Source organism: Solanum tuberosum, unplaced genomic scaffold, assembly GCF_000226075.1.
Source record: "Solanum tuberosum cultivar DM 1-3 516 R44 unplaced genomic scaffold, SolTub_3.0 scf00156, whole genome shotgun sequence".
Taxonomy (NCBI): Eukaryota; Viridiplantae; Streptophyta; class Magnoliopsida; order Solanales; family Solanaceae; genus Solanum; species Solanum tuberosum.
Window position 1 is genome coordinate 724238 of NW_006239080.1, and position 15551 is coordinate 739788.

At 34.7% G+C, this 15551-nt stretch overlaps 1 protein-coding gene across 2 annotated transcripts; it reads left to right on the forward strand.

Annotated features, from left to right (window-relative positions):
* Window positions 1-4536: 4536 nt before the first annotated feature.
* LOC102581655 (cytosolic endo-beta-N-acetylglucosaminidase 1) lies at window positions 4537-15149 on the forward strand. Of its 2 annotated transcripts, XM_006353363.2 has the most exons (11): window positions 4537-5096; window positions 5438-5575; window positions 6043-6152; window positions 6313-6424; window positions 6506-6613; window positions 7801-7913; window positions 8710-8791; window positions 9459-9539; window positions 10401-10456; window positions 13519-13654; window positions 14239-15149. In XM_006353363.2, the coding sequence occupies exons 1-11, from the start codon at window positions 4596-4598 to the stop codon at window positions 14980-14982; spliced, it is 2181 nt and encodes a 726-aa protein (XP_006353425.1). In that variant the 5' UTR covers window positions 4537-4595; the 3' UTR covers window positions 14983-15149. The 2 variants fall into 2 exon arrangements, with proteins under 2 accessions (XP_006353425.1, XP_015166820.1); XM_015311334.1 differs by lacking the exons at window positions 4537-5096; window positions 5438-5575 and adding an exon at window positions 5582-5929.
* Window positions 15150-15551: the final 402 nt, after the last annotated feature.

Genomic DNA, 15551 nt, shown 5'->3' on the forward strand with positions numbered 1-15551 from the left:
TGATAAGGTGTGTATCTCCTTGTCTTGATGAAAACGTCTGAGTAGCGTAAACTAAATTAATTACATGTACTTTCAGCTATTCTAATAAAGTATTTTTCACATTTGATTGGAAGTGCTTAAAATGTAGTAACTCCATAAATACAGAACCATCCAAGTTGTAATGCAGTCCAAATCCCAATTTATGTGTTCTGAGAAAGGGATCTCTTGCATAACGCTTCTTGTTCATGAACTAGTGTAAGTCGTAGTAAGAGGTCACTAGGAGATGAGTTTTCAAATTCAAATCACTCCAATGAGCAAACTAACAATCCTCAAGGTTGTTTTATGATTTTTTTTCTCTCTCTCTCTTTATATCTTTGGACTTTGGTTAGCTGTTTATGACTTGCAAAGATAGGTGACACATGACGTTCAGGGTGTTTGTATGTGTTTAGGAAGTTTGGAACTTAAGAGTGTTGACTAAAGTCAACATTTTGGATTTTCCAGACTTTGAGTTTTGAAGATTCCAGTCCAGAGGGTTTGTCACTTAGTTGGATGGATTGCAATGGTCTCCAAGCATTATGGAGTTCCTTGAGTTTGGAGTTGACATTGGTCAACATTCGTTCAAGACTATTTCAAAACAATAATTCGATGATTTAAATAGGTCTTAAATGTATTTTATGGTTGATTTGCACTATTGATTTGTGTGCAGACGTTAGGATATTAAAACCAAGTTATTGAACTGGAGCGAATTTCTGGTATCTAGTGTGAGACACACAAGGTGCGCAATCGCACTAGATGGCAGGTTTTGGTCAGTGTTATCAGTGATGTTGGCGTGTGATTGCGCAGTAAGAAAAATCAGTTTTAAGATTTGTTTAATTCAATAAATATAAATCTATTAGGAGTAACAAAAAAAATTATTTGTTCTAAATAATATAAAATTAAAAAATATATTTATTTATTTTTCCCTTTAACTTAAGATGAAGGGTCCACAAGCTTGGCCCCTAAGCAAGGAAGATAATGAATTCCGTATTTTGCTCGACAAAATAAATAAAAGAAAGATGGGAGGAATGATTTCACCAATTTCTTCCTCTTTCCTGTGTCCTTTTTTGCCTTTACGTCCGACAGTTGCCGCGTAAAGCATAGCAACTGAGCAATCACCAACAAAGATTGTGATGAAATGATAAGTATTTTTTCAGTTTTAACCAGAGATATCGGTTCGAGCTCCTTGGATATGGAGTCGCATTAATTAGAGAGTATTTTATCGTTAATGTAAGACTTTTAGCATAAATTTAAATTTAATCAAATTTTAATATGAATACGAAATCCTACACGGAAAAAATAAATAAAAAAAGCTGCGCAGTCCTATGTGTGAATGATACATTTCCTAAGAAAAGTGTACATTAATGAACTTTGCCATATACGGCTTTCTGTTGGAAACACAATCACCCCACTACTTTTTAGACTCAAACCACATGCTATGTAATGTCCATAAATGACAAATCATTATTTTTTATTTTTTATTTTCCACTTGATATTCTATTCTTGGTTTGGTGTTCAAACTAATTACTCTTTTTGTCCCATTTTAATATGAGTTAGTTTGACTTGATATAAAAAAAATTAAAAAAAGATTTTTTTTAAATTTATCGTCTAAAATAAATGATAGATATTTATGTGACTATAAATCATTTAATTAAGAACAACCAATAAGTATTATAGGTGGTAAAAATCGAACCATGTCAATAGTATGGACCTAAAATATTTCCTACTCCATTTTAAAATAAATATTTTTTTTTGTGTGACACACAGTTAGTTAAAGACATTCGTTAAAACATAATTTAGCAATATTAAAATATTTTCTTATAGTTAATGTAATTCATGTCTCGAAAATACTCTCTTTAATAATATAATTCTAGAAAATGTAAAAAATAATTGAATCTTAAAAAATGTAAAATGATTGAAAAATTCATCAAAGAGAAAGTTACTCCCTCCATTACATATTAGTGGATCATTTTTTTTTACACTCATTTTAAGAAATCATAAATTAAAAAAAAATTATTAATCAGTTCTTAAAAAACTTCTGGGAAAATTTACAAACAAATATGAATACTTTCAAAAGAATTAATTGCAAAGGTTATGATATAAGAAAAATGTAATTACTACTTTGTTGATTTAGTAAGATAGACAACTATTTTTAGTAAGATGATGAACTAACAAGAGATAGAGGGAGTAATTAATACATGTTTGTATTTTGAAAAATTTACTCCCTTCGTCCACTTTTAGTTGTCATGATTTTCCTCTTTAGAGTGAAACGATAAGAACTTTGACCAACATTTTACAAATGATCATATTGATTTGCATAAAATTGCAATTTATATTACTTTTGTGTAGTTTTTAGGGAAAAGGGTCAAAAATATCCCTCAACTTTATTTTATTGGTTGACTATGCCCTTACCGTTAAAGTGAAGTTATTTTTACCCCTATCGTTACTAATTTCACCATATATACCCCTCATTTGACGAAAAGCCTCAAATCAACCAAAATTATCCAATTTCAATTAAAATGACTCGTTTCTCTTTTAATCCAAACCCGTCCTACTAAACCAAATTGATTCATACTCAATTAAAAACCCAAACCCATTTGTTTAATCTTCTTCATCTCCTTCCACCATTAAAACACTTACTTCTGAAATCGTCGGAGGTACTTTGCTCGATTTTTTTTTGGAACAATTTCATCATTTCATTTTTAACATGGAAATTAATAAAACAAAGCATCACCAAATATATAAAGTGCTTAATATTATCACATTTGGAATAACACAAATTGAAAGAAAGAACAATGTTCACCCAAAAAATATTAATAACTAAAAATCATTAAAAAACAATAAGATAGTCGGAGTTTGAAATGAGAGTCAAATAATTCACCTGAAACGTAGTAAAATATAACAACAAAAAGAGCAAAATAATAAAAGAAAGTAATTTTTGACGAAGTTGATTGTTGTTGTCGAAGCTGGAGGGCTGATGAGTTCTGGTTTGCTGAAAATACAGATCTGCAATCTGCAAAACAAACAAATCGTGAAAGGGAAAGGGAAGAGAAGAAGCAACGATGGTGGGTTCTTGTTGCTGTTGGGTTTCACGAACTCATGGAGTTGAGGATGTTCGCGGTGGTTTTTCCGTGTCGATGAGACGGCGGCGGAAAAGGTTGTTTTGGGGTGATGATTTCTGGCGATTTGGAGGCGAGTGGTGGTTGTTTGGAGGTGTTTCCGATGTGGTTCATCGGAGTTTCTTGTTGGAGAAGGAAGATGGGTTGAGGGAAGTCGACCAGTGGGGTCGATTTGGGTGTTTTCTGGTGACATTTTGGCTGGAGAAAAGACGCAGTAAAGGGTGATTTGGTTTGCCGGAGTTGACATCTGGTTGTGAGGTGGTTTACAGATTGTTTTCCGTCAGAGTGAGCTGGTTTCAGGTGGGTGTGGTCGCCGGCAGTAAAGTGGGTGATAGTGGTTGTGAAAACGAAAAAAATGGGGTTGTTTAGGGGTGGTTGTTTGGTGGCTGGACAGCAGCGTGGAGAGGAGAGGCTGGTCGGAAAAATGGGAATACAAAGGCTGAAATTATTGCTTCTTCCTCCCCTATTTTTCCTTTGTTCATCTCTTGGGTTAAGTGTTAGAGGGTCGGGGGCATGGGTTTAAAAATGGGTAACGGGTCGTTTTTTGAGATTCAGATTAATTTAAGTTGATTTGGGGCTTTTCGTCAAATGAGGGGTATATATGGTGAAATTAGTAACAGCAGGGGTAAAGATAACTTCACTTTAACGGTAAGAGTATAGTCAACCAATAAAACAAAGTTGAGGGGCATTTTTGACCCTTTTCCCTAGTTTTTAAGTATCTAAATTTTATATTTAAAATATTAAATTAAATAATGTTATTTAACTTTTGAAAATTAATCAAATCGACTTTTGAAACATGACAACTAAATGTGGACATTGATTTTGGATCATAAAATTCATTTATAGTGAAACACATGAATATACATTAACACTCTGTTTGGATAATTGTTACCCATTGTATTGTATTGTATCGTTATTATACCTACAATATTTGTTTTGATTGTTACTTAAAATGTATTGTATTGTATTGTTAAATTTCATTGTTACGTAACAATGAAAATCCGTATTTTATGGAACAACCAATTTTGGTGTGTTCCCATTGTTACTTAATTTCTTTTTTCCAATTATATCTTTACATAATATTTCAAAATTACTATTTTACCCTTTACCTTATATTATTTAATTCTAATCAAACCTCCTATCCTAAAATAATTTAAGGATACTTTAGTAAATTTATAAATTACAATACAGTATGATACAATCAAACCAAACAATTAAAATGTTATTAAACAACAACAAATAATATAGTCTAGCCAAACATTGTATCTACCATATAGTACAATAAAGTATAGTACAATATAATACATTATGAAATAATAAGTAACAATGATCCAAACAGAGTGTAAGCAGGATTGAATAAAAATTCAAATATTACAACGTTTATTCCCACGTCAACGTTTTTCCTTAGTCCACTCCATTCCATATCATGGATTCTTAAATGTCCATCACTCCATTTCTCTGATGACATTCAACTTTCGCTCCTACTTCAAATCTCACCATCCTCAAACCCTAGCTTCCCTCAAGTCTATACTCAATTCCTTCTTCACTTTCCTCTCTAAATTTAATCTCATGGCCGCAAATCAAAACTCAGTTCATCCCTCCGATGATCCTCCGCCGTTTGATCCATCTGAACCTTCGATTCCAGTATCATATCCGCTGAAAACTCTGGAAGAACTTGAGTCGAGATCCTATTTCGATTCTTTTCACTTCCCGTTCAATAAGGTCTCTGTGAAGTTGCCGCCTTACGCCGCCAATGAACTACCGAAACGGCGTAGGCTTCTGGTGTGTCACGACATGGCTGGAGGATACCTTGACGATAAATGGATACAAGGAGGGAATAATCCTGATGCTTATGCTATATGGCATTGGTATTTAATTGATGTATTCGTGTATTTTTCTCATTCATTAGTTACTCTACCGCCTCCTTGTTGGATTAACACTGCTCACAAGCATGGAGTGAAGGTATTACAGTTAACAATATTGATTCAGAATCTCACTCTTTTATGTTTTTTCTCGTTTCACACTTAATCAATTTGGTCATCTTCTTTTGAACAAAACGAGTCTATCTTTAATTTGCTACTCATCCCTATGTCAATATATGCGTTTTACTTCTCCAATTATGTTGAATGAAATCTTAATAGAGCGAAATAGAGACAAATGATTCGTACAGGACTTCAACTAATTTGGGATTGAGTTGTAGTTGATGGATTTACTAATTTCTCCATTTATGTTAAGAGTTATTTATCTACTCTTCAAACACCTAAGGTTCTGGCTGTTTGGTCACTTCCTCCTATTATTATAAGGTATTGGGAACTTTTATCTTGGAGTGGGATGAAGGGAAACGTATTGCCAACAAATTACTGTCATCAAAGAACTCAGCTCAGATGTATGCAGAGAGGTTAAGTGAGCTTGCTGCTGCTTTAGGCTTTGATGGATGGCTGGTAAGCAATTGATTCTGAAGTTTCATAGGCCTTCAGGCCCTTCACCTTTCTTTTTCTTCTCTTACATTTCCTAATCACAAAACTTGATGCCATATCTTTACATTCATAGCATGAAATTTCCTGATTGCCTTAATTTTAGATATGCCTGTTAAGCTTGAAAAGTGATTTTTTTTTTATAAAAAATATATTCTCCTTCTTTGTTTTCCTTTCTGGAAGAGTAGTCGATCTATAGAATTTTTCTCTATATCAGAGGAGACAAATTAGTTTTCTGGTCAGTAACATATTTGGAAATTGAAGAATAGGACAAATATCTCCAAAGTAAAAATCCATAGTAATTGGTGTTCGTGAAATAAGGTTAGTCATACAGTCGTAACTGCTTTCTGGTAAAAATTCATTGTCATATTTCTTTGCATAACTATGTCTTATACTAGAATCCTTTTTTTCTTTTTCAAATATCTTGCTTTCAGGTCAATATGGAAGTTTCCTTGGATGTCAGGCAAATTCCTAACCTGAAAGAATTTGTCAGCCACTTAACTCAGTCCATGCATTCCCTTGTCCCTGGATCTTTGGTCCTATGGTAATATCATGAAAGAAAACCTCTCTTCAAAGTTAAAAGCAGCATAGTTTTTCTCTCTTTCTGCTTGTGGATCTTTGGTCCTATGGTAATATCATGAAATAAACCATCTCTTCAAAGTGAAAAAACAGCATAGTTGTCTTTTCTTATGGTGATGCTACAGGTATGACAGCGTCACAATTGATGGGAACCTTAGCTGGCAAGATCAACTAAATGAAAAAAACAAGCCTTTTTTTGATATATCTGATGGTATATTTGTAAACTACACTTGGCGGGTATTTTCTGTTTATTCTTAGTTCTCTTCTTTCAGGTTAATAATAATAATTGCTAAAGCCTGTTTTCTTGTGTACTTATAGGAGAATTATCCTAAGCATTCAGCTGAGGTTGCTGGTGACAGGAAGTTCGATGTCTACATGGGAATTGATGTCTTTGGAAGAAACACTTATGGTGGTGGACAATGGACGGTGAGTTTGTAGACAAGTATGGGAAATAAAAAAAATTCATACCTCATCCTCTATGCTCATGTATTTGTGCTAAATACCTAATCCATATCATCGTTCTGTTATTTATCTTGTAAGTTAATGTTTTATACTGTATGATATTGACAGAAATATTTGAAAATTTACAGTGTTATCTTGTCTGAATGTTTATTAGTGAGAAGTCCTTCCTTGTTTGTATCTTTGATTATTCAAGGAGAGATGATTTGGGCCTGTTACCCTATTTATCAATAGATTAAAAAAACATCTGATATTCGACCTAAAAATGTCTGTAACCAGTATTTTACCTTTACTTCGAGAGTAACAGTTATGCCTTTTTTTCTTTTTCAGTTAGCTAGGTTCTTACCATAGACTATAACTGGGACCAGATATAATAATGCTGCGAGTAGGCAATTAAAGAGCTGTTATAAATAATCATCAACCTTCTTTATCACAGCATTATTCAAAATTGACTACATCAGTCTTACTCATCATTCTAACACAAGTACTGGACTCACCATGTTCTATGATTTTAATGAGCTTCCAAAATATTACCTGATGAAGTGTCTATCATGTGAGTTTTCTTTAAAGTTTCTCATCACATTTTATTCTATTTCTCAAAGCATCTTCGAATTCTTACCAAAAGTTGGGAGACCTTTTCTTCAGGGTTTCCTTTTTCTCCTTTATTATATTGTCTCTAAACTTTGGTATTTTTCACAGGAAAGTGGTTCCTATACACGCATAAAAATTTGTGTGTATATATTGTGTGTTTTATGCTACTATAATGGACAAAGTGAAATTTCCATTTATACGTGAGTTTCAATTTCAACCAGTTCAGTGACTTAAACAATGTGTGTCACTTTTAAGTTTGTTAGAGGACACTTACATTGTCTGATTGTTTAGAACTTCTTTTAGCCATTTTGGGATCTTTATATAATAGTGTTCCACAAGGATGATGCTAATTCTCCGATGTAAGGTTTTAGTATCAGTGTCTTTCTTAGCAAGTAGTTAGTTTGGACAGTTGGAAGTAAAACACATTTCATTGTTAAAAGCGCATTCCAGATCACTAGTTTCACCTTTTATATAGGCTGTGTTGCCACTTTTATTTTCTTAAGCCACCTGTTAAAAAGAAATATCCACTTGTAAAATTATCTGATTCTGTCTTTTTTATGCAGACAAATTTGGCACTTGATGTTATTAAGAGGGATAATGTGTCAGCTGCCATATTTGCTCCTGGATGGGTGTATGAGACAAAACAACTACCTGACTTTCAGACTGCACAGAACCGGTCTGTCACTGCCTGCCATAATATCTCTTAAATGCTTTACTCTAACAAAATGCCTTTACGGATTTCCACTAAAGATTACTCTTCATATTATTGTTAAAGATTCACAATATTTCCATATCCTGATTTCCATGGTTCAATTTCTTTTCATGTAGTGACTGCCCTCTGCACCACTTGGATATTCTCATGATTTTTTAGTTATTTGAAAAGGCAAATATCCTTTTCTTCGTTTGGTCTTTCCTTGGCAAATGATAAACCACCCTGCCAGCAATATGGAAGATGAGGTCCAATAGATTACTCAAATTGCCAAGGCAAAAATGGAAGTCTCTCCATTTCTTAATATTTTTAAGCAACAAGCTGAAAATGGAAGTCTCTTAATTTAAATCTATATGACATATTTTATTTAAATGTCTCAGAAAGTTTTACGCACTTCCAAAATGATACTACTATATAGAAGTTACATTCAAGTAATTTAGAGTTTCTCGCCATGAAGGATGCTTCCCTGGTGAACTAAAGTTTCAACAGCTCAATTCAATGTTTTTCTTCTATTACTACGCTATCATATGCAAGTTAAAGTGATTTCTTAGTCTTTGTTTCCAATCAAACTATGTCACATAAAATGGGACAGGGACAGCCTGACTGTATGTCTCAAAGCTTGTTGAATATCAATATATTGTCAGATTTTGTAAATACTGCTGCATTATCATATCTGCAATTGATTACACTGCCTGTTTTGGTTATCAAAAAGTAGTATATGCTTGCTGTTAACCATATCATTATTAAATGCTTTAACATGCAGTTGGTGGGCACTTGTAGAAAAATCATGGGATATTTCACAAAATTACCCTCGAACTCTTCCGTTCTACTCAAATTTTGATCAGGTATGTTCTGAACTTGTTTGTTTTTGATAATCTTGTTTTCTGTTTCCTTTGTCTTTTTACAAAATAAAATGCAGATTTATTGCTTGTATCTCCTTCCTACAATTCTGAGGTGGGTTGGCTTCGTATGATCCTTATCTGAAGTGCTAGTTATGGTTACACTTTTTGTTGAATAGTTCACTTAGAGAAGTACAACCAGTATGTTTAGCAACTCTTGTACTTTTGTTAGAAACATGTTTAACCTGAATTTCAAGAAGCAAATAATGATGGTTCAAGAGTGAAAAGAAGAGTCTAGGCCATTACCGTGGTTCCTGCATGTTGGAGAGGGAAGGAATTATGTATGTCATCGTATTTTAATTAATTCGATGAGCAACACAGATAAAAGCATGTTCAAATGGTCTAGTGTGAAACTTAAAGCTGAAGACGCCATGAAATGCATAGGCAGAAAGTGTACTTGCATTGGGTATCTGATAAAATTGTGAAGTACTCAAAGTTAATGGAAAGATGCAAGCAATTCCCAATACCCAAAAGGGTCCCCATCTTGGTCCAAAGGTGCTTCTATGGCTGTTTATGAATAACAGGGAGAAGGCCGAGGCAATCGAAATGATTTCTAATTCAAAATAGACTATGAGGTGGCAATGTCCGCTAACATCCATGTTATCATCATCAGGGTCATGGTTACCAGTTTACTGTCGATGGAAAGCAAATGTCACAGACTCCTTGGAACAACATTTCTTCCCAAAGCTTTCAGGTGTCTTCTGGTATCCAGTTGTTTTTTCGAGCTTATTGTCTTCTGGTTCAAATTTTGGAGAAATTCTGTTTAATGTAATTGTCCTCTAAGATCTAAAACAAAGCATTGAACTCCAATTTTTACATGTTACAATCATTATAGACAATTTCATTAATTTGTCTGGTGTACAGTTCCTACAGCTAATATGTATGTTCATATCATCTCATTTACTTTCTAGTTTTGCATAATGGGACTGTTATCGTCAAAAGACGTTTCTGTAACCTTCTCTCTGCTTATTTGGACATCAAAGTTTCCCATAGTAAATGGTGTCTCTGAGATGTTCGCTTGGAGTACTTTCTGCAAGGCTAGAAAGTATTCATGCAATTAGGCAACAATATATGGAGATACAGACCGTTTCATTAATTTCTGAAAACCTTTTACAGAGGCATGTTATGCTTGTCTTCCACATGTCGTTAGTGTCGGAAATTTTTTGTTTCACGGGGATGTCTTGAAGTTTGAACTATATGATTTTCTGTTCAGATTAATTTTTGAAAGATTTTAAGTTTAAATAGAGTGTAAGTGACTAGAACTGACAACACAGCTAATATTTCCTTGCTGTTATTTCCTTTTTGAATTTGCCGTCACCTTGTGAAATATCATCCTTGAGTTTTGTTTGCGAAAATTCTTCTTTAACCACAACACGAAGTAAAATAATTGAATATCTGACAAGGATCGTCGCTTGCAAGCTACGTAATTCTTAATATGTTTATGAGTGTACTGATGTTATTTTAGCTCTTAGATTCTATGCCATGTCATCACTAAGATAATCCATTCCCTTTTACAAACTTCTCACCCTTGCTAATATATACACATTCTTCTCAGCCTTTCTTGGAGTTTTCTGGAGAATCAACTGGAGGAAATCTAAAAGTTGCTGTTGAGTAAGTTTCTGCGCTTATTACATTTAGTTTTCAATCTTCCCGACTTTGTTTGTTTTCTTTCATTGGTAGTCCCTTGTTTCTTTCAGTGATGATCTGTCACATATAAAGTCTTATTTGACGCATTTGACACTTGAATTGTGGAGAAAAATGGTTTAATATGTAAATCTTTCAACATAAGCCATCATAAATGTATAAAAATGCACAATCCACCGAGTTTAGAAGGCTGTGATTGGTCCAAAGGGCGGGTCACAGACGGATTTCTCGGTTATAAAAAAAAAATTAAAAAAATGTATAAAAAATGCACAATCCACCGAGTTTTAGAAGGCTGTGATTTGTCCAAAGGGCGGGTCACAGACGGATTTACTACGGTTAATAAAAAAAAATTAAAAAAATGTATAAAAATGCACAATCCACCGAGTTTTAGAAGGCTGTGATTGGTCCAAAGGGCGGGTCACAGACGGATTTCTCGGTTATAAAAAAAAAATTAAAAAAAAATGTATAAAAAATGCACAATCCACCGAGTTTAGAAGGCTGTGATTGGTCCAAAGGGCGGGTCACAGACGGATTTCTCGGTTATAAAAAAAAAATTAAAAAAAATGTATAAAAATGCACAAAATTGGACACCAGCACATGTAAATTGTAGTGTCTCTTTGCCCTCCTCCATTGCAATGCTGTTCTAGATTAGAAAATTTTGAGATATATGTGCGCCTTAAATTGTCTCTCTGTGAGACCTAATGCATTTTGTGACAGCAGCTTAATTTGAGATAACCAAACATGCCCTTTGTTTTGATAATTTATCAGTGAAGCATCTTAGAAATGCCTATTAATTGGGAATGTATAAAGCCCACCAGTTCAGCAACTCGAACATTAGAGCATTTAACCAGCAATTATTCAGGTGAAAGTTGTCTGGTCTTGCTGTCCTGCTACATAAATTTATTAGTAGGTTATAGCAGTTCACCCACTTTTTAGTTCTCCATAATGTCCCCACATTCTCTTTAACAGGAGGCAGAGTGTTGCCTTTCAACAAAAATATTTCCCCAATCTCCAGCTATCTTTCCATACCTTCTTTTGGGACCCGGGGTTATCGTCTTCTTAGCAAACCCAGAAAATCACTTTTCCCCTTTTTTTTCTTTCAGAAAGTTTTTAGTCCCTGCAATTCTCCAATCTCCTATTAGCAATTCCTCACTGGAAAATCATCTGTTATTTCTCTTTTCTTTTGGTTTCATTGAAGAGCATAAGCAAACAGGACTTTCACATCTTCATCAGGAGGGAATCAAAGATACTTTCATGTTTGCAGGTTAAGGATATATAAGCAGCATACCTATCCTTTTCTGTGTTTAAAATATATTTTTGCTTTTATCACAAGGAAGAATGCCTCTAGAGTTGAATCCTCATAACAGTCAAATCCCACCCAGCACCCGTCCTTCTCATAACTCTTATATCTACCATGGTTCTCTCTCTCCCTACACACACACACACACACACACACACACACATATATATGGGTCTTTCTAACCTACTATGTTCATGTAGTAGGTTAGCATTGTACCCATTTTCCCTTTTGCTATCCTTTTAAACACATTCCTATCTTATAACAACAGGTAATTTTTGGGTTTTCAAGGAAAAAAGTCTTAACACCTTAGAATCCTCTTCTTAATAAGCTACCCTAGTTATCTTTTCCTCTTCGCCGACAAGTAGTCCCTCTCCGTTTCTTTCCCCATCAAGCTCCTCCTCATTTCTTTCCTCCAGGTGACTTTGCTCCTTCCTCTTTATCTCTTTTCTTCCTTCTCTTTCATGTCTAAGTGTAATAGAAAAGAGGGAAGCATTGCTTTGATTTTGAATCTCTTTGGTTGCAGTAATTGAGAACCATCAAATGACTAAAATGGATGCTTTTAAATTCAACTTGCATGCTAAACATATGGAGGTTCAGCTTGCAATTCAGAATAATGATGAAAATCAGTAACTGCCAAAACTAATATTTGACTTTTAAGCCCATTACTGTTGCATTTGTAATCCAGCATATGTCAATTATTTTCTGATTATCCGATTGAAAAAAGAAATTCTTAGGATAAAGTTCTGTGGATCCGTTGGGAGATGAAGCTCAGATTGTTCTTTGCCAGAGTCTTGTCTCGGGCGAGAATGGATGGAAGGATTTTGGTGAAAGACAAAAAGGTCCCAACATTTAATGTGTTTGCAGAAAATAATACAGGCATTTTGGAGAACTAAAAATGGTTGGGACATTGCTAACCTACTAACTTCATGTAGTTGGTTACAAAACCCTGTATATATTTGTATATAAAACTGCTCTACCATTAGATTCTATTTTCACCTTCCTTGCTTCACTTCTAATGATGGCTCGTGTTCCACCAAATCCATGCCTATGGTTGATCATTGGGTGTTCCAGTTGTCAATCACAAACAATATTGAAACAGCTAAACCAAAATCGAAATAGCCTCAATCACTCAGCAGAACCTTAACCTCCAGAGTTGAAAAACAAAACCAAGGCTTGCTGCAGACTAGCACCCAAACGAATAGCACCTAAAGAAAAAATTGGAGCTGCTCACTAACCAGCAAAAGCAGCCTTAATTTCCAATAGAAGGCTCACCAGAAATAACCAATCAAAATATGAGAATAATGTGCCGACCCAGCAACACAAATTAAGACACTGACTGGAGACAGGTCGAGCCAAAGTTTAGACAAAACAATGCAACTGAACTGAATTCTCAAAGAACACGGATAAAATGGACAACAGCGAGGATGTAAAATTAATTTTAAAATTTTTCCTTCAAATAATGAATTGGCAAGGGTAATTAGGGGTGTAGATAATGGAAAGAGAAGTGGGTAGATGGCTGACGTACTAGGCTAATACGTTCATTTGCTATGATAGCGAAATATCCTCCCTCTCTCTCTCTCATATATATGTGTGTGTGTATGTGTATATTGGGATTTTATGTGCATGCTTTTGTTCATAATAGTTTCTAGCTGGAGTACATTTCTGTTCAATGATTTGATGTGGGAACTGGTCATCTGCATTGGATTTGACCTATGCTTGGATGTGGCAGTATCAAGGAGCCATCTTATAATGGAGGAGGGAACCTAACATTCAGTGGAACACTTGAGGATGATTTTCAGTTCTCAGCAAGGTTGTTTGAAGGGAAGCTTCAGTTAGCAGATTCACCTGTTCATTTTACATATTCTGTAAGTCATCTTTTTCTTTGGGATAATAGTTGTTGCAATTCTTAATTATTACTTATCACTTGCAAGGACATACTGATAATTTTCACCAACCACAGAAATCCTTTTAGAAAGATTTGTTACCTCTCTTGTGGAGGGGAATTATGCTACTAAGGCCAGTTGTTTTATGTTCACCTGAGAGTAGTGCTGTTGTTGTTCTCAGGCTCCTGTAATAAAATTTACTCCACAAGAATAGATACATTACCTTGCTCTAGGACATTAAAATATACAGTTTATTTTCTTAAGAATGTTGAATTTATTCTATTTTTTCAAGTGCCAATGCCAAAATACTGACTTTGAATTATCGATCTCTACCCTTAAGGATCTTACCAAAAAATATCCTACCCCTAGGGGCTGCCAGCTAATTACTCTCCTTTTTTCATATGGACTCATCCTTCTCTCCTGCTTGGTGCATTTCTTGAGATTTATTACCCTCCAAATGGCCCAACTTCTGCAGAAATATGAAAAGTTCATGTTGTGATGGAATACATGTATGTTGTTTCCCTTGTTGTACTTGTTCATTTATTTTCTGCTACGGTTTAATGCAGGTAAACTCAAATGGAAGCTCTCTGTTGGGTTTGTCTCTTGAGTTCACTTCTGCTGCTGCAGAGCAAAAATCAGTATTACTTGCTTCTTCGGGTGATTCTTTGCTGACTATGAGTCGTTTTGTTAGACATTTTGACAATGTTATAATGCCTCATCGTGTTACTAAATTAGAGAGTGAATCATCATGGGTTATACAAGAAAGTAGTATAGCAATGGAAGGATACATGTTAACAAAAATCCATGCTGTATGCTATAAATTAAGACCTGAAGTTCACAAATCAGAAAGTCAAGGTAAAACCATGGCGCTTTCTCCATCAGAATATCATGCAGTGCTTGGTCATCTTGCAATAAATAGTTTGACGCTGAATTCCGACTTCCCACCATCAACTTCATGGCTTGTTGAAGGTAACTTCACTAAATGGTCGTCTTCCGATTCTAATGGCTCCAGGAAACTCAATGTCAAGCTTGTTTGGAAATTGAAAGGCGGGAAGACTCACCCTTTCCCTAAGTATAATATCTATGTCAAGAAACAACCCGATCTCTCAATTGCAGAATCAAATGGATCACTTCAACTAGTCCAGGAGTACCTGGGAGTTGCGGTAGTTGAAGCATATTATGTATCTGATCTTGTAGTTCCCTCTGGCACTTCAAGTGTTACATTCATCATTCAAGTTTGCAGTCTGGATGGAGCTCTCCAAAAGCTAGAAGAGTCTCCATCTCTTGATTTAAATGTTCAAGGTTCTTAAATCTATAAATTAAATTGTCAATTGTTCCAGGTTGGACTAAAAATAAGTGTTGCACATTTAGACGTGATGCAGAATAATGTGGTTTATGTATGTAGATTGTTGTATCTTTACAAAAATGTATAATTATTGAACGTGCGAAGGCGGTAATCGTGGAAATTCCCTCTTCATAATGTTTGATATTGCAGTATGTGGGTAACAGTTGAGGCTTGACAAGGAGAGTTATCTTCACTTGCCTTCCAGTCCAAAGTTTTCGAGCAAAGGTGTAATGTAGTGTGAATTGGTACCATGGTTGGAACACTATCAGTCTTATTTGGAAATTATTCATGTTGATAAAATGGTCATTTTATTTTAGAATTAGAATAAAAGAAGTGAATAAAGTTCAAAAGGGCAAGTTCTCACTGCATCCTAATCCAACTTCCAAGGCTTTTTTTCCTTTCAACTTTACTACTAGACAGACTGTCTAGCGGCTTTTTATTAAAAATAAAAAGATATTAATAGAATAAATACAAGCAAGGGGGACTAGGTCTTACCTTACAAGGCTTAGTCAGAGTTATAAAACATTTAAATAA

Coding starts and splice junctions, on each gene's coding strand:
- LOC102581655 (XM_006353363.2), top strand. CDS start 4,596: ATGACATTCAACTTTCGCTCCTACTTCAAATCTCACCATCCTCAAACC. Junction 6,425..6,505: donor TTGTAAACTACACTTGGCGG/GTATTTTCTGTT, acceptor GTGTACTTATAG/GAGAATTATCCTAAGCATTC. Junction 9,540..10,400: donor TTTCTTCCCAAAGCTTTCAG/GTGTCTTCTGGT, acceptor CATTCTTCTCAG/CCTTTCTTGGAGTTTTCTGG.